The sequence below is a fragment of the Cydia strobilella genome, chromosome 4, assembly GCF_947568885.1.
Source record: "Cydia strobilella chromosome 4, ilCydStro3.1, whole genome shotgun sequence".
In the NCBI taxonomy this organism is placed as follows: Eukaryota; Metazoa; Arthropoda; class Insecta; order Lepidoptera; family Tortricidae; genus Cydia; species Cydia strobilella.
The window spans coordinates 13,756,780-13,776,918 of record NC_086044.1 but is presented as its reverse complement, the minus strand read 5'-3'; the positions used below and the strand labels follow the sequence as shown (position 1 = coordinate 13,776,918).

The 20,139-nt window shown below is 41.9% G+C and overlaps 1 protein-coding gene across 2 annotated transcripts in view; it reads left to right on the top strand.

Annotated features, from left to right (window-relative positions):
• The window catches only part of LOC134741069 (LIM/homeobox protein Lhx3), an 88,820-nt gene extending 68,731 nt beyond the window's left edge, over positions 1 to 20,089 (top strand). Inside the window, exons 5-8 of one of the 2 annotated variants that reach the window (XM_063673831.1) lie at positions 4,670 to 4,827; positions 5,414 to 5,602; positions 7,553 to 7,694; positions 19,889 to 20,089. In XM_063673831.1, coding sequence (XP_063529901.1) covers positions 4,670 to 4,827; positions 5,414 to 5,602; positions 7,553 to 7,694; positions 19,889 to 19,901 — 502 coding nt within the window. In that variant the 3' untranslated portion in view covers positions 19,902 to 20,089. The remainder of the gene's footprint in view (positions 1 to 4,669; positions 4,828 to 5,413; positions 5,603 to 7,552; positions 7,695 to 19,888) is intronic. The other variant, XM_063673832.1, reaches the window with a different exon arrangement.
• Positions 20,090 to 20,139: the final 50 nt, after the last annotated feature.

Below are 20,139 nucleotides of genomic sequence, written 5' to 3'. Positions count from 1 at the left end.
CAGGCGTTAGATAATCTTCGTCACTGGAATCACTTATTGTACGATATTATAACAGAAAACACTGGAAATTCTGATTTTTACGTGAGTCGGTGAAAAGTGTTATTAAGTAAAATTTTTGTTGATGTTGACAATGTTGACATTTCTGTTCTGACGTATGAAATGTCAACTATGCGTTTTGAAATTGCATCGACTCAACTTGTGCGTTCAGAATTATATTCAACATCACTATATAAAAGCTAACGTTTTTTATGGAATTTTAAGGTTTATGACTTAAAATTATTAAATAAAGCTAAATTTGGTATTTTTTATTAGATTCTCAAACCATTTATTTAATGATAATTAATATCGAACGAACCATTATTATGAGCGTTTTATGTTTTGTTATCTGTCAAGCTACTTAAACACGCTCCATTCAAGGTCAAATTACTTTCCCCACTAGTGGATAAAATGCGTCTTTCCCCGCTTGTTTTAAAGGATAAAAGACGGCTTTCCGAGCTAGTGAGGGGAAAAGTAATTTTAGCTTGCATACAGAACTGCAGGTAGATACTCACGTACTTCATACTGTCGATTTTAACAGTCGGAATACAAATCTTGCATGAAACAGGGGCCTATTGCACAAGCTAATACTATTAGTGATTTTGTATGTAAAATAACTACTTTAGCTTGTATTTTATTATGCAATAGGCCCCAGATTTTACAACAGCCGGTGGCTTGCACTAAGCCCTATTTGCAAGTGCCGCGTATCCCGCACTATGGAAGGCCAGCCTTCCGTAGGTAACATCCATTTCATAGGATGGGGGTGCCGTGGGCAACTGCGAGGCACTTTAATTAATCAGGCTCTTTGTTGAATGCCCGGAGCTCCCCGCCGAGCTACAAAACACGCAAAATATGCTTTATACGGAGCAGTACGTGTTGATAGTGATATGGATGCGTTTGTTATTATTGTAATATTCATCTCAATATATTTTTCACATCACCAATTCGAAAAAGGGTTTTTTCTTGACGAAAGCGTTTGACTGTGTGCATCCCAAGATCTTAATAAATAAGCTAAGAAAATATGGTGTTAGAGGCAATGTACTAAACTTAATTGAGTCATATATTAGTGATAGGAAGCAGTATACTGTAATAACGAAGCTATGTTATGAAACTAAAACAGAAGTCACATATACGTCAGATTTGAGAGAATCTTTTTATGGGGTGCCGCAAGGAAGCATTTTAGGGCCTTTGCTCTTTATTATCTATATAAATGACCTTCCCAAAATAACTAACTCTCCAATGGTCCTTTTTGCGGATGATAGCACCGCTATTTTTACTGGTAAAAATTTGAATAATTATGACATTGATATTAATTGTGAAATTAGTAATGCTTTAGAATGTATTGTAAAGTGGCTTAATGAAAACTATCTAAAAATAAATATTGATAAAACAAAGATAATGAATTTTAGACAAACGAGGAATGAACTGGAAGATTTAGATGTCAAATATAGGGGGCAACAACTTGTAGAAGTCTACAACGCAATATTTTTAGGATTGGTGTTAGACAGCAACATGAATTGGAAAGGTCAGATTGATAATTTATGTAAAAAGTTAAGTCGTTACTCCTATGCACTGTATATGCTAATTAAAGTAGCTAGCCAATCTGTTGTGTTAACCGCTTATCATGCATATATATCTTCTAGACTCCGATATGGCATAATTTTTTGGGGGAATTCGACTGACTGGTGCTTGGCTTTCAAAGCTCAGAAAAAATGCCTTAGAGCGACTCATCATCTACTGCCCACAGTATCATGTAAGCCATATTTCGTAAATTTAAAAATATTAACTCTTCCCTGTATATACATATATGAAATAGTAATATTTGTGAAAAAACATCCAGATATATTTTGATGTCTTAACAGTCAACGTTTGCAACACATGTTCTGTGCACATCTATTAAGAACTGCTCTCTTGTCGAAAAGCGTTCTCGGTATGGCTCCTAGAGTATATAATAAATTACCTGAACATATAAGGAAAGTGTGTGACATTGGTATATTTAAAAAATCTGTCAAAGAATTTTTGGTTAGGAAGGCTTTCTACTCCTGTAATGAATTTCTAATTGAAATCATGTACTGATTATTATATAATTATTCTTGAATGGAAAATGTGACATGTATTACCTATAATGAAAAAACTTATTACGATTTTTATATAATTGTTAAGAAATATTACTGGACATTTAAGTTAAGTGCATGGTGCATGCTAATTGCTATTAGCTAACAAACAGAATTTCGTATGCCCTTGGGTACGACATAGTGGAACAATTTTTCTTTTTTACCATTATATGCAATATCATGTTGTGTACACCTATGATCGACGAATAAATAATTTGTTTGTTTGTTTGTTTGTTCTTCCCTGCTAGGAGGGATCAAAGTAACACTTTTTGTTCTAGGACACTATCTTAACATTTTTTTGCGCATTATTTTTTTAGCTTAAATAATATTTTTAAACATTATAATTACGTCATAGGTGATGTGAAAAGTAATATGTGTCACATGGTAGCCAAATTATTTCCATCTTGGGCGTAACACACTTGAATCCCTCACTACGCTCAGGATTCTACTTTAGAATCCCTCGCTACTCTCGGGATTCTATTATAGAATCCTTCGCTTCGTTTAGGATTCAACTGTACGCCCTCGCCGTAAATATGTCATTTTGTTTTCTTGTGACACAATCTACTATTTACGGATTTGTAAGTAAATTATATCGGCAATTGTTTTGCTTTTTTAGATTCCACCTTTTTTAGGGTTCCGTACCTCAAAAGGAAAAAAACGAAACCCTTATTGTCTTATATAGGATCACTTTGTGTTGTCCGTCAGTCCGTCTGGTTTTAATCCTCTTAGGGTGTCCTACCTCCAGTGTCCGTTTGATGTGGTATTTTGCGACATCCTGTATATCTATTTTGTAGGAAATTAAAACTATTTTTTGCTACGGGCCACCGTTTACGGGTTATTTACGAAAAACTATAAAAAGGGAACTACAGGCCGATATCGTCGGGCGGACTTAATATATTATTTTACTCAGAATCAGGAGCTTATACCATTGTTAATGATAATAAATGTCCCTAATTATTTGGTCCATTTACGAGTATATACGTTTTCAGCTTCTATGAACACAATAACATACGGACAAACAAAAATTCTATGAAAATTTGGGGACAGTTTTTTCTCGTATTAGGATCGAAAGAGCTTGTGATTCTGACTGGAAATAATATATGCAAGTTAAATGCAGGGTAAGGTCACACGAATTTCGAGGTTTTTTGACCCCTCCCCCCTCCTTGCCACACCTGGTCACATTTGGCAAACCCCTCCCCCCCTGGTGTGAGGTCATATTATTTTGATGAAATCGGCAAATCGAATTAAGTATTATTAATATTTTATCAAAATATTTTGACAAAAGAAATATTAGTAATTTGTGCCATTCTCAATCAAATGGGTACTTATTGTCGCTTGTCAAGCTTGTCACTTATTGTGTTGTCTTATCGACAACCGACAATGTGGTACCTTTTGGTTGAAAACGTCACATTTTATAATATAACCCAAAACAGATTAGGAAAGAAAATTAAACGATTAAAAACGATTATCGTTCCAAAAAACTGTTATTTAACTGTACAGCGAATAAAATAAGTTAATGTGACTTTCCCCCTCCCCCTTGTCACAACATGTCACATTTTCTTGACCCCCTCCCCCCACTTAAACGTGTTATGTAATTAATGTATGACTCCTTACTATGTTTTTTAATCATCAAAATGTCAAAACCATATTTTGGTTCTGCAAACAGGAAACAACCCACACATAAATACGTTTCAAAATTGGAACTTTACGGTTACCACCAGTACCCGTACCATGAGTCATACCTACATACGTAAATACCAGCCAAATAAAAATACTGCAGGCACACTATTGGGATGTAAATCGTATGCCATGCAATATTTTGGGAAATGTTAGTATGCCCTTATGCCTAACGATACATTTGACTAAATAATACTAGGTAAAATTAAACTTGACCAAGTAATTATTTGTTAAGCAATAACTCGCCAAAAAAGAGTTTTGCTAACTGTAAAATTGCGATAAGTTGTTTTGCCAAATATTCTTTTGGGAAATGATAAGTTGGGTAAAATAGCTTGGGGTGTGATACTTTGAGAAAAGTTTTCGACCCATTCATTAGTCAACCAAAAAGCTCGTATCTCGTAATGTCATGTCATTTATGTCTCGTAATGTTTGCAGTACATTGCTGCTCGGTAAATTTTCAAATAATATTTACGGGGTCATAATTAAGTGTACCTAACTTAAAAAACCCCGGTACCCGATCACCCGGATAAATTCTATATCTGGTTTAATTTATCGCCCGTATTGGATTTATACTGTATATTTATCTCATAACGTCATAAGTTGTTATTCACTTTTTATTAAAGCTAGATATATTTTTAAACAAGTGTAGTAAATAATTGTATGTATTAAAATAAAATAAAAAGACGTCCCAATTCTATGATTACATAAAAAATCTGATTGACGATTAGCAGCGCTAATTTTACGGTCTGATCTAAGTTAGTGTAATTAGCTGCGATAAATTATCGCAACCACTTTTTGCCTAAACTAATTATAACGAAATTGGTATATTAATTGCATTGCAGACGAGCGAAAGAGAAGCGACTTAAGAAGGACGCGGGGCGCACGCGCTGGTCGCAGTACTTCAGATCAATGAAGGGAGGCGGCAGCGGATCGCCGCGCCACGAGCGGCTGCTAGACAAAGACGAGCTGAAGATTGACCTGGATTCCTTTAGTCACCATGGTAAACACTAATGATACCCACACATGAGACGCGCTGGTTGCAGTACTTCAGGTCGATGAAGGGAGGAGGCAGCGGGTCGCCGCGCCCCGAGCGGCTGCTGGACCAAGACGAGCTGAAGATAGAACTGGATTCCTTTAGTCACCATGGTAAACACTAATGATACCCACACATGAGACGCGCTGGTCGCAGTTCTTCAGGTCGTTGAAGGGAGAAGGCAGCGGGTCGCCGCGCCCCGAGCGGCTGCTGGACAAAGACGAGCTGAAGATAGAACTGGATTCCTTTAGTCACCATGGTAAACACTAATGATACCCACACATGAGACGCGCTGGTCGCAGTACTTCAGGTCAATGAAGGGACGAGGCGGCGGGTCGCCGCGTCACGAGCGGCTGCTGGACAAAGACGAGCTGAAGTTAGACCTGGATTCCTTTAGTCACCATGGTAAACACTAATGATACCCACACATGAGACGCGCTAGTCGCAGTACTTCAGATCGATGAAGGGAGGCGGCAGCGAATCGCCGCGCCACAAGCGGCTGCTGGACAAAGACGAGCTGAAGATAGCTTACATTAATGATTATTGTTTGCAGATCTCAGTAACGACAGCTATAGTACGGTAGCGCTGGGTGGCGACGAGGGCTCGCCGGTGGGCGGCGGCGGCGCGGGCGCTACCGGCGGCGCGCGCTACGCCGCCACACCGCCGTACCTGCGCGCGCATTCACCACCCCCGCATCCACACTACCACTACCCTCCAGACCACCTCGTTTACACTAATATTGGTGAGTAAATAGCTGTTCATATACTCGTAAAAAATATACATGAACCCTTTCAAAAACAAGACGTCAACTGACGCGCACGGCTACATAGTGGCTTGGCCTTTTCTCGAAAACTCTTCTAGAAATCGATTTTCGCTTATGTCTTGGATATGGGTATATTTGGTATCAGTGCATTTAGTATAATCACAGGATTAATGTCCTAAACACAAATTTATGAGATGACAAGCGCGAAAGTGGTGGGGGTAGTTGCTGTGACGTCATAAAGTCGGCGGTAACAAACTTTTTTTTTTCTTTTTGTAAAAATACCATGTGGGGTACCAAATGAAAGGGTTTTGTAAGTAAATCACAAATATATAACATACTGTAACATTTTCACTACTTGGTCTAACAAATTGTTAGAAAACGTTCAAAAATTTCACAATCCAGAGTTGACTTTGAACTGCTCAAAATTGAAAATGACTAAATGGATTATTCCAAATTTTTTACCAAATGACTGTGCAGAATATCCTCCATATAATGTCTAAAAATAATTAACCAGATATGTTAAAGAATAAGAAAAGTATAAGCAAGTAAGTACTGTTTGCATATATTTTTGAAATGGTCTTTTCACTAGCTTTCATTTGGTACCCATATTGCTTTTTTCATTTGTGGGCGCCATTTTCAAAATTTATATAGCCTATGTTACTACCACAATTTTGCTTTCACTTGCCTTTTCACTGCGCAATTCGCCACACGACTGAGCGCGCTGGTGTAACTAAATGCGATTTTGACTCCAATTTATGTTTATATTTATATTCACAAGAACGGATTACACTAATTACACTTGCTACTAATGTTAATTACTTTGCTACTATGCTAATTAATTGCTACATTAGCAAAATGTAATTAAGTATGTCTAGATATTTATATCACATTTTGTTAATACATTATCGGTTACCCAGTCATATACACTGTCGTACGGTCATTTACTTCACTCTCACAGTAGGCGAGGCACCTGGACTATAGCCTAGGCCAACGATCAGCGAAATGTCCACTTGTTGATCCGTGCGCAGGAGTCCGTTCAGTAAGTGTAGTATGTCGCACAGCGGTGAGTGGCGACGCGCGACGGTCGCGCGCGGTCCTGTTCCATACCACAGCTGCATATATACTCGCCGTCGAGATTTGTTAGGTTAGGAGGTACAACTAGACAGTTGATAATATTGTGCAGTTCCGTGCTGTTCATTTTATTGTGCAGCACCTTACACGCAGTAACCAAGCGCGTCTCTACAGTCTCTACACACCTCCAGAGAGTTAAAATCTAGGATGCCAAGTAAAAACTTAGTTGGGTATATAAAAGGATAATATCCATAGAACTTCTTGTAAAGGAAGCGCAGGAATGCTGTATCCAATGTATCGGCCCCATTCGTAGTGCTCGTAAGGCCGGTCTTCACTAAGTAATATAAATGTCTATGGATAAAATACTTCAAAATCTGCATCTAATTACTTATTGAACTAACACACACACACATACATGTGCATGGTTTGCAGAATAAGTAATACTAATATTTAATACTATCTAGGTTTATCTGTTAGTGCTAATATTACATATAAAAAAAAAGAAATAAATGAATAAAAAACCGGCCAAGTGCGAGTCGGACTCGCGCACAAAGGGTTCCGTGCCATTACGAAAAAAACAGCAAAAAAATCACGTTTGTTGTATGGGAGCCCCATTTAAATATTTATGTAATTCTGTTTTTAGTATTTGGTGTTCTAGCGGCAACAGAAATACATCATATGTGAAAATTTCAACTGTCTAGCTATCACGGTTCATGAGATACAGCTTGGTGACAGACAGACAGACGGACAGACGGACAGTCGGACAGCGGAGTCTTAGTAATAGGGTCCTGTTTTTACCCTTTGGGTACGGAACCATAAAAAATGAATAAAAATAAAAATATGAATGTCTAATTGCAGGTCAAGCCATGAGCGGCACCGGAATAGGCGCGGGCGGCGCGTCAGATCTCAGCAGTTCGTCGTCTCCAGCCGCGGGAGCTTACCCCGACTTCCCGCCCTCCCCCGACTCGTGGCTCGGAGAGCCTCACCACTATTCACCCAGGTAGGTTTACTGTCTCACGTTTGGGATCTTAGAAACTTGTCGTCGTTTACCCCGAGAGTTTACTCCGATTTCTCGGTCGCCATCGAATGGTTTGAAGAGCCATAACACTATTCACCCAGGTAAATTACTGTCTCACGTATCGGACGGGGCCCGGAGAGCTGCATCACTATTCGTCCAGGTAACATACTATATATCTCACGTCTCAGGTCTCAGCAACCTTCCCCGCCGTACCCTGACTTGTCGCTCAGCGAGCCTTATCACGATTCAGTTATTATTGTAATTAATAACTTATTAACCAACAGTCAGACTCTTGATGTTCAAAGTATAGTCCCAACTGGAAGAAAGCATAGAACTTGGCATGCGTGTGGCGTGTGTATGCGTAGGTAAGAAAAAAACTGGCCAAGTGCGAGTCGGAGTCGCGCACCGAGGGTTCCGTATTTTTTAGTATTTGTTGTTATAGCGGCAACAGAAATACATCATCTGTGAAAATATCAACTGTCTAGCTATCACGGTTCATGAGATACAGCCTGGTGACAGACAGACAGACGGACAGACGGACAGCGGAGTCTTAGTAATAGGGTCCCGTTTTTACCCTTTGGGTGTTTCTCACTATTTTTCCCACTTTTGTGTCCCATTTTGAAGTTATTTCTTGTTATTAAAAAACGGCTGAAGTTATTTAAACTTTATTGCACAGTAAGAATATACAGTGACAAAAGGCGGACTTAATGCTACACGGCATTCTCCAAAGTTACACCAAAGCTGCTAATGAACAATAAATAAATAATAAATAAATACACTTTATTGCACCACAAAAGAAAAATCAATAACAGATTTACAAAGTAAATAAAGGTAGCAACAGGCGGTCTTATCATGGTCTCATCGCTGTAAGCGATCTCTTCGAGACAACCTTAGGATATAAAGAACAGAAAACTAATGCAGTACTAAATTACAGGAATAAGAAGATTGCACGCACTATAAATTCGGGTAACGATGTTGATTTGCTGTGAAGTGACTTGAGCAGGCTAGTCCACTGGTGTAATAATAACCAAATGATTTTAAATGCTGATAAATGTGTTCATGTTAAGTTTACGAGGAAACAAAATATCATCAGATCAGATTACAGTATTAACAGCAACACTCTTCAAGAAGTAGACACAATACGCGATTTAGGAGTGGTCTTTGATAAAAAACTCACTTTCATCCCTCAAGTGGAACATATCTCTAAGAAATCCAATAAAATGTTAGGATTAAATCCAATAAAATGTTATAAGGAATGTCAAGATGTTTCGACGAAGTAATACCAAAATCTTGCTTTACAACAGCCTTGTGAGGAGTATATTAGAATATTGTAGTGTAGTGTGGCGCCCACACTACGCTACTTACTCTTTAAGACTGGAGCGGGTTCAAAAGCGGTTCTTGTGGCACCTAACTTTTGCAGAGGGCAAAGCCAAAACCGATTTCTTATGCCAAAAGATTGAAACTTTTCAAACTTGAGTCCTTATCACTACGCAGAAGCATTGCGGATGCAATGTTCTTGTACAAATTATTAAATAATGGCATAGACTGTCCTCAACTCCTAGGCCTTCTTCACTTCCGTGCTCCGGAAAGAATACCCCGCAACCCGATAACTCCCCTGTGCCCCCCGCTTCGTCGGACGGTCCATGGCAGCAATTCACCTGTCCCTAGATTGTGCAAAGTAGTGAATAATTGTAGCCATGTAATGGATGCACATGTGGCGAGCACTGGCTGATGCGCGCAATCGCGCAGGCCTGTCGAGCTGACTTGTCTTTGTCACGTCAAGTAAAAATTATCTCTCAGATATCTTCCGTGTTATTGTGCGAAGGAAAATAAAAAGTAGTTAAGATTGAAGAACGGTTTTATTATTACTAACTACTTACACATCGACTTCCACACTGGTGACCCCTTCTGAACACCTTGAATTAAACGGAAAATGACAGACGACACGCAAAAAGTCCCGGCCGACTCCCATACGAGCGTGGCGCCCGCTACATTCGGAGATCCTGTCCCTACCACTCCCGCTCCCGAGGTATACCGTGTCAGCGTTAAAATTCCACCCTTTTGGCCCGAGGAGCCCGAAATCTGGTTCGCTCAAATAGAGGGTCAATTTAACCTGTCGAAAATTACAGTTGACGAAACCAAATTTAACTGTGTCATCAGCCACCTCGATCAACAAAATTGTAAAGAGGTAAAGGACCTAATCATTTCGCCTCCAACCAATAATAAGTACCAAAAACTCAAAGAAGAACTCATTAAGCGACTGACCGCTTCCAAAGATAAAAAAATCAAACAACTGCTAATGCACAAGCAACTAGGGGAGCGCAAACCGTCCCAGTTCCTACGACATCTAAGGGACCTAGGCGGTCCAACACTATCTGAAGACCTTTTATTGACGATTTGGAGATCGCGCCTACCTAACAACATCCAAACTGTCATTGCTGTTCAACCAGATGCTTCTGTCGACTTATTAGCGGATCTGGCAGACCGAGTTCAAGACATCGCACCGGCTACGCCGCAAGTCGCATCCACGTCCTCTGATTCACCTGGATCTTCTCTTATAGAATTAAAAAATGAAATTGCTGAACTAAGGAAGCAAATACAAGACTTCAAGTTTAATCCGGGCAGATCCCGCACGCCCTACCGTTCCGGACCCAGTCAACGTCAGCGTAGCAAGTCTACCCGACGTTCGTCGTCTAGTTATCAAAGGTTCCCGTTATGCTGGTATCATGCTAAATTTGGCAAGAATGCAACTAGATGCGACTAACCATGCGACTTTCCATCGGAAAACTTGCCGGGCAGTCAGTAAATACGTATGGCTACGTGCACCTGAACCTTGATCTGGGCCTACGCCGTGAATACTCGTGGCGTTTTATCGTTGCCGATGTTACTAGAGCGATTATCGGGGCCGATTTTCTAAGCCACTACAACCTTATGGTCTATGTTCGACATCAACGACTGGTTGACGCTACCACCTCAATCTTTGCAATGGGCACACCCGCAACCACGTCAGATATGGTATATTCTATTAAAGTTTTGTCCGGCGACTCAAAATGGCATAGCTTGTTGAAAGAATATCCCGAGATTACCCACCCCGCAGGTGTTGACAGTCAAGTTAAACATAATACTGTGCATTACATCAAAACTGTAGTATATGTGCAGGGCGCATAAGAGAAAGGCACACGTCCGTTCAGTAAGCGATTTATTATGAGACTGTCGGTAGGTCCATAACTTATTACCTATATACATATCATTACTCTCTTCTTAAAACTACACATTAAATATTTTTTAATACAAAAAGAAAAACTTTAAATCTCAGTCGGCCAACCAAAATCTTATGATTAAACATATATATTTATTATACTATATAGTATACATTTTAACAAATAACTATTACCTATTTCTTACTCTCTTCTTAAAACGACATAGAAAGGTACCTATATATAGTTGTTATTTGCTTTATGTCGGTAACTAAACAAGGTCATAATATAATAATAATAGGAACGTTGATCAGCTGATGAGCTGTGTGTAGGTATAGGAACGTACATAGGTAAGTATAACATTTAATATAAAGTTGTTTACTTTCGAAAGAGGGTCACTGACCTTCCTATTGATCAATAATTGATAGCAATGTATTTACATTTTGATTTGTTTCCTAATAAGTGCTTAAGTACATTTTAAACTAATTATGGTATTGATATTGACTAAATAGTAGTATTACTTACACAGATTATATTTATCTAATTACATGTAGGAAAATAATTTGTTTTACAAGAAAATTTTATTATATGGTTCTTAGTTACAGGATACCCGCACGCTAACCTAAATAAACACTTATTTACTTCTACTTATACGGGTATTTCTTTTCCACACAACAAATAAAACTTTTATGAATCTTATTGCAACGAGATAAGGTGTACCAATGGTAAGTTAATAACTATAATTTGTATTTCGGTGGATTAAAAATCCGGCACTCCCTAATATGGCGGGGTTGAGGCGGTTCAGGTGGCGGCAAGGGCGATGTTTGGGGATTAGTACTGAGGCCAGCGTTAGGTGATGGCGGTGTACTGTGGCGCGCGCTTCCGGGTGGAATGACCTTGTGTGCCGGGGTGTCTGGCGTTGTGGCCGATGATCTCGCCTGCTCTGGCGTACCTGGAGTGGGTGCAGCCTCTCTAGTCGCATTCCCTTGTTGCGATGGTCTGCTCTGTGGTAGGGGTAAAGCTGATGGATCTGGTGGACATACTAAAACACTTGAACGCCGCTTTAGCTGATCGATGTGCCTATGGGACCCCCTGCCTAAGCTATCTAACACTGTATAGTCGGTTGTCCCTTCTCTCCGTAGTATCTGCCCCGGTGTCCATTTGGTGTTGCCCTGGTATTGCCGTGCCCAAACGAGTTCACCCGGCTGAAATACACGTTTTATACCTGCAGTACTAGACATCTGTTTCTTTTGGGAATCGCGCACCTTTTTTTCGCAATCCGGTCTAATAGCATCTAATTTGGTACGTATTTGCCTACCTAACATTAATGCCGCCGGGCTTTCACCCGTTGTGCAGTGTTCGGTGTTACGATAATGTAATAAAAATGTATTGATTGCAATATTTATATTTTGCTTTTGCCTAACAGCTTTTTTAATTACTTTTTTGATAGTGCGCACGGCATTTTCGGCGGCTCCATTCGACGAAGGATGATATGGCGCGGAAAACAAATGTTCTATACCATTAGTTGTCAAATATACCGCAAACTCCCTACTAGTAAACGGTGGTCCGTTATCGGATACCAATTGTCTTGGCAGACCCCAGCGACCGAAAGCCTCACTTAGTTTCTCAATTGTATTAACGGCCGAGGTACTACAGCGTGGGAAGACCTCCAACCATTTTGATCGTGCATCCACCAAAATGAGATACGTTTCCCCGCCTATAGGGCCTAAAAAATCCGCGTGCACCCTGGACCAAGCTCTCGCCGGGAATGGCCACGCCGCGGGCCCATGCCGGGGCGGCGCGTCGGCCTCGGCCGCGCACACCGTGCACGAGCGACACATGGCCTCCACGGCCTCATCAACGCCGGGCCACCATACGTAACTCCTTGTAAATGCTTTAGTTTTCACTATCCCCATATGACTTTCATGCAATAACGCCAATACTTTTTTCTGACAGCTCTGTGGTATCACTACGCGATGGCCCCACATAACACATCCTAATTCCTCATAAAGTTCGCCTTTCCTGTTATGATAGGGGCGTAAATTATCTATTTCTATTTCAGCTGGCCAACTCGATCGTAAATAACTGAGCACCCGACCTAAAATTTGATCTCGTTGGGTTTGTGTTTTGATTTCGTGGTAGTCTAACAACATTTCATTTTGGACAAAATGCAAATAAGTTTGCTCGGGTGGTGGGCCATCCAGCGACGTCGCATTTTTAACTGGCACCGGCAAGCGCGACAACCCGTCGGCGCCGTTCGCGTCTGTCCGTACGTATTCAATGTCGTAGGTATATGCCGACAGCTTGATCGCCCACCGCTGCAATCTACTCGCTACCATTGCAGGGATACCCTGTTTCGGACCAAATATGCTAACAAGGGGTTTGTGATCAGTCCTTAACACGAAACGCCTTCCATACAGGAACTGATGCAATTTTTCAAAACTAAACACAATCGCTAACGCTTCTTTGTCAATTTGCGAATAATTACGCTCCGCGTCGTTAAGCGAGCGCGAGACATAGGCGACCGGCCGCTCCGCCGCCGCGCCCGGCCGCGCGCCGACGCCGGCGCCGGCACAGGGTTGGGTCAACACGCCGGAGATCCCGCGTGAACTAGCATCTGTCGTAAGAATCAGGGGTTTGTTTTGATCATAATGCATCAATACTTCGGCACTAACTAATACCTGCTTAACCGTTTTAAATGCCTTTTCACATTGTTTACCCCATGTCCACGCTACGCCTTTCCTAAGCAAGTCATATAAGGGTGACAATATGGTGCTTAGCTTTGCCACGAATCTAGCATAGAAGTTGACCACGCCTAAAAATGATTTTAACTCTGTTATGTTTTGTGGTCGTGGAATTTTAACAATTGCCTCAATTTTGGCCGGATCGGCTTTAATACCGTCCTTAGAAATTATAAAACCTAAGTACTTCACTTCTTCAGTAAAAAAGGAACATTTACTTTTTTTGAGTTTCATGCCATGGCTATGCAATCTCTGTAAAACTTTGTCCAATATCAATAAATGCGACGCCACGTCGGGTGTACTTATTAAAATGTCGTCTAAAAATACTTCTACCTGTGGAATATCCTTTAGTAAACTGGACATGATTCTCTGAAAAATACCAGGACTAGATGATAGACCGTAGACCAACCTATTGTACTTAAACAATCCCCTATGCGTGTTAATAACCGTATATTGCTTCGAATCATCTAGTTCTACCTGATTGTATGCTTGAGTTAAATCAATTTTCGAGAAAACGCGAGCCCCGTTCAGCCTCACTAATAAATCATCAATTTTTGGGAGCGGGTACCTATCGATCAGCAAATTCGGGTTCAAGGTTATTTTGTAATCGGCGCAAATCCTTAATCCACCATCAGCTTTACGTACCGGCACGAGGGGCGTAGCCCACTCCGAAGTGTCGACGGGCTCGATGACTCCGCTGCGCAGCATCTCGTCCAGCTCGTGGTCCACCCGGTCGCGCAGCGCGTACGGCAGCGGCCGCGCGCGACAGTACACCGGCGCCGCGCCCTCCTTCACGCGAAGAGTCGCCTTGCCGCCCGTAAACCGCCCCAACCCGCCGCTGAATAGCTCCTTATACCTGTCGAGTAATTTACACAATTCATCATTACTCACTGTTTGACAGTTAAATAGTGGGATATTAATCCCTAGCTCCCTCAGCCATTGCCGGCCTAACAAAGATGTGGTACCCCCTTCTACAACAAACAGTTCTAAAGCTTTTAATTTCCCTTCGTAAACAACATCTGGTCTTATAACTCCTAACGGTTTAAATTTACTCCCATCAATAAATGTAAATGACAAATTGAATGGCTTAATTGGCCTATGCCTAAAATATTTATAATAGTTTTCCTTACTAATGCAGGATATTGGGGAGCCCGTGTCTATTTCCATGTCTAACATTATGTTGTCTACGTGCATAGACATGCTTACCGCGCTGTAGTCGTTCAAGCAGAGATGATTCAGATTTTCTTCAAATTCAGGGTCCGACGAATTGTCCTCGTCGGCCCCTGGAGTCTCATATTGTGCCGCTTGGACGTGGTGAAAGGCGCGCCGCGAGCCTCGACCGCCCGCGCCGCGTCTGCCGGCGCCCGAGCTGCGCCCCCTGGCAGCCCCCTGGCTGCTAGCTGCGTCCCCAGACGGACACATCCGCCTTAGATGCCCCACGCACCCACACTTGCTGCACGTTAAATTCCTATAGCGGCAACTCGCTTCACGGTGGCCTTCCCGTCCACAAACTGCACATTTGGAGTCATTATTCGGCATATTGCTGGTGCTGGCACTGTTACTCTGTCTGTAATTAGGATTATTGCCTTTATTTCCGCCACGTGGTCCCGGTGTGACTAAATTTACAGACGCCATGTCCGATCTGGCAACGTTGCTCTCGCTCGCACACGGGCGTTCTACAGTCGCTGCGTCCCTCTCCGCCGCTTCCAACGAGAGCGCAAGACTTACCGCTTTCGAATAGGTTAAATTCTTCTCGGTAAAGAGACGTTGTTTGATTGTATCGTTTTTTAATCCACACGTAAACTGATCACGGAGATTTTCCTCTAATGACGTATCGAACTCACAATATTTCGACAATTTCTTGAGCTCCGCGAGGTATTGTGCCACGGATTCGTCCTCGCCCTGACGCCGCAGCCGGAAACGATACCTCTCGGCCATAAAGGAAGGCTTGGGTTCCACATGATCTTGCATAATCCTAATGACATCAGTGTATTTCAAGTCCCCGGGCTTCTTAGGGCTAGTTAAATTTCTCAACAGCTCGTATGCGTCCGCGCCCATGACTGCTATTAACGTTGGTAATTGCACATCCGTTTTAATGTCGTTTGCTTTAAAATACATCTCCAAACGTTCGATGTACGTAGTCCAATTGCCAGAAGCTACTTCGAAAGCCTTGATCTTCCCAACCGACATTTTTTTGTACCACGATAATGCACCACCACAAAATAACCGCTGTCACGTCCATTAAATATTTACGCACACTATCACAGCAAAAAAAAACACTATTCGTATATGTTTGCACGCATCAATCAGTCCGTATTATATTACTTAGTTTAATCGTCGATCGCCAATGTAGTATATGTGCAGGGCGCATAAGAGAAAGGCACACGTCCGTTCAGTAAGCGATTTATTATGAGACTGTCGGTAGGTCCATAACTTATTACCTATATACATATCAAAAACTATCTCTGGCCCACCCGTCTTTTCATCTCCAAGACGCTTAGCGCCAGATAAATTATTAATCGCCAAGAAGGAGTTTGAAGCTATGCTGAAGGATGGAACAGCTAGACCATCAAAAAGCCCTTGGGCGTCCCCGTTACACTTGGCACCGAAGAAGGACAACGGTTGGCGCCCTTGTGGGGACTACCGCATGTTGAATGCCCGAACAGTACTCGACAGATATCCAATACGACACATACACGATTTTGCTCAAGGCATATCAGGATGCAGCGTATTTTCCAAACTGGATCTTGTGAAGGCGTACAACCAAATCCCCGTCAGCGAAGAGGACATCCCGAAGACAGCCATTACGACGCCTTTCGGGTTATTTGAATTCCCTTACATGACGTTTGGGCTTCGTAATGCCGGACAAACCTTCCAACGCTTCGTCGACGAAATGACAAGGGGTTTGGACTTTTGCTACACGTATCTAGACGACTTCCTGATATTCTCTAGAAATGCCGAGGAGCACGAAATACACCTGCGATGCGTCTTCAGCAGACTAAAAGAATATGGCATGATTATAAATACCGCAAAGTGCACATTCGCCGTTCCAGAGATTACCTTCCTCGGTTACTCCATTTCAGCTAGCGGAACTAAGCCTCTAGATACAAAAATTGAAGTAATAAAGAATTTCCCAACCCCCAAGACCGTTAAGGAGCTGAGACGATTCTTAGGGATGATCAATTTTTACAGGCGTTTCATTCCTAAGGCTGCAAGTATCCAAGCTCCGTTAAACGCGCTACTTGGCGGACCTGTCAAGAACTCCTATCCTATAAATCTATCCGATAATACCTTGGAGGCGTTCAACAAGTGCAAGGAAGGTCTCTGCCATGCTACAATGCTAGCCCACCCCATCTGCCAGGCAGAGTTGGGTTTGGTATGTGACGCATCTGACACCGCGATCGGTGCAGTCTTACAGCAGCGTCAGCAAGGCTCATGGCAACCTTTAGCCTTCTTCTCAAGAAAGTTGAGTCCTGCGCAACAGAAATACTCACCTTATGACAGAGAACTCCTCGCAATATACGAGGCCGTCAAATACTTCCGTCATATGATTGAAGCTAGAGATTTTACTATCTACACAGATCACAAGCCCTTGAGTTTTGCTTTCGGCACACGAAAAGAAAAATGCTCACCACGACAGTTTAGGCATTTAGATTACGTGTCGCAGTTTTCAACCGACATACGTCACATTTCTGGCCAAGATAACGTCGTGGCTGACACCCTTTCTCGCATAGAGGAAATTCAGTCGCCCATTAATTTTGTCCAACTAGCAGAAGCCCAACACAAGGATCCTGAGTTAAGTCAATTTTTAAACAATAACACATCTCTACGTTTTAAAAAAATGAAGCTTCCCGACGCACACGTTGAGTTGTACTGCGACATTAGCACTCAGGTGCCAAGACCCTACGTCACTCAGTCATTGAGAAAACAGGTTTTCGACAGCCTACATTCACTGAGTCATCCCGGGGCAAACTCATCAGCGCAACTTATCGCAGCACGTTTCGTGTGGCCAGGAATTAGAAAGGACTGTCGAGACTGGGCCCGTGCATGCCTTCCTTGTCAACGTGTGAAGATAACTAGGCATGTAACTGCTCCCTTAAGTAACTTTACACTCCCACGAGCAAGATTCGCGGACGTTCATATTGACCTTATCGGACCGTTGCCCCCGTCTAACGGGTATCGCTATTGCCTCACAGCCGTGGATCGTTTCTCCAGATGGCCAGAAGCAATACCGCTCGTTGACGCGACGGCCGAAACTGTAGGCAAAGCATTATTGTCAGGATGGATAGCAAGGTTTGGTTGTCCATCTTCCATCGTTACAGACCGTGGCCGACAGTTTGAGTCCGCTTTATTTCAACACCTCGCCAAAATATCCGGTTTCCATCATAAAAAAACCACAGCATACCATCCAGCCTGTAACGGCCTTATCGAACGCTTTCACAGGCAACTCAAGGCCGCCATCACCTGTCATTCATCAGAGAACTGGACCGAGTCACTTCCTCTCGTACTGTTGGGGATAAGGAGCGCATTTAAAGAGGACTTACAAACTTCATCGGCTGAGATGGTTTATGGAGAGACACTAAGATTACCTGGTGAATTCTTTCACCTGTGCACACCCGGTACGACCGACTTAACGGACTACATTGCTCGTCTTCGGTCAGCGACTGAAAAGCTTCAACCCAAGCATGCCTCACGTCACTGTCATCCACCAATTTTCGTATTCAAAGAACTAGCCACCGCCGGTCACGTATTTCTGCGAGAAGACGCTCTGCGTGGTGCTCTGCAGCCAGCATACACAGGCCCGCATCCGGTAATAGAAAGAACCGAAAAAGTTTACAAGCTCATGATAAAAAGCAAACCCGTCACGGTCACGATTGACCGCCTTAAGCCAGCTTATATATTGGTAGACGGCACTCAACCTAAAGAACCTACTACCCAAGATAAAGTTGACACTGAGCATGTTAATAGAAAAACTATCCAAACCCGCTCTGGCCGTACCGTAAGGTTCCGTGATTACACTCGCCCGTAGTGACGGTCTCTGGAGGGGAGCCATGTGGCGAGCACTGGCTGATGCGCGCAATCGCGCAGGCCTGTCGAGCTGACTTGTCTTTGTCACGTCAAGTAAAAATTATCTCTCAGATATCTTCCGTGTTATTGTGCGAAGGAAAATAAAAAGTAGTTAAGATTGAAGAACGGTTTTATTATTACTAACTACTTACACATCGACTTCCACACACACTTTGACTCTGCGCATCATTTCGTTCGCTCCTGCTTAGCAAAAAATAATAGAATAGCATAAGTTAATGATATCCACTTAAGGTAGTTATTAGTAATCTCTGCATTGTTATTGTTATTGTAAAACAACTAAAAATAATAGTGAGTGAAGCCGTACTGATCTAAACCTCTTGAAATATGTCTCACGATAGGATAGTTAATTTCGATTGTAAACAGTGTTAGTCCCTGTTATAATTAATGCCTGCATTATTATTATTGTAAAGTGTGTCACGTAGATCCAGTCTTCTTACTTCATTCAATGCATGTGGTGTTTACCTTTAAGTAATTGTTACGCTAAGCGATAATAGTTTAAACGTTTTTAATTACACATACAAATACAATTAAATAAATACGTACCAATAGGTACAACCAAATAGTTAAATATATATCAGGTGCATATATATACAAATATATAAAAACATACATACGTACATACATAATATATATAAACATATAATATATACACAGCGGCACACTAAGGAAGAGACAAGTAATGATGAATTCTTGATGAATTCTATTAAAATAATATATCGAATTTATTTACTTATGCGAGAAACGATGTGCTCTATGTAAAGCCTGACCAGTAATATATGATCATTGTCAAGAGGGCGCTGTTTATTCTCATGTATAGGGTGACAGTTCAGTATAGTATGAAAAAATTAGTTCCAGTGAAATTCCGTAACATGGCGCGTAATCATATATTACTGGTCAGGCTTTAACTTATGCTTAAATGGCATACGAGTATTGAATTTCCGTTACTGTCATTACTGTCAACTAATCTAACTCGAACTCAATTCAATCTGATTATAATTGCCTAATTATAATTAAAACTTAAATAGATAAACTATAAACTTATAAATTGTAAGTTTGACAAAACCTAAATAATCCAAAGTACCTAACTCATATTTTTTTACTAGTGTCAACGGTTACTGGACTAAACACGACATTATGGTTTAATTTACAGAGGCTTCCCCTAGCGACGGCCGCCGCCGGCGCACGCGCAGCCCGCGCCCCCGCCGCTTCCCGCGCCCTATCCCCCGCTCGCGCTCGCGCAGCCGCTCGAGCTCGTCGTCAAGCGGGAGCTGTGATCCCCGAACGAACCGTGACGATGAGACGAGATGCAAATAAGTTCATAGGGGTCTAACTGGAATTTGATACTTTACGAAAATTGAACGTTTTTTAAACATGGAACAATAAAATCGTGCCAACGACCAC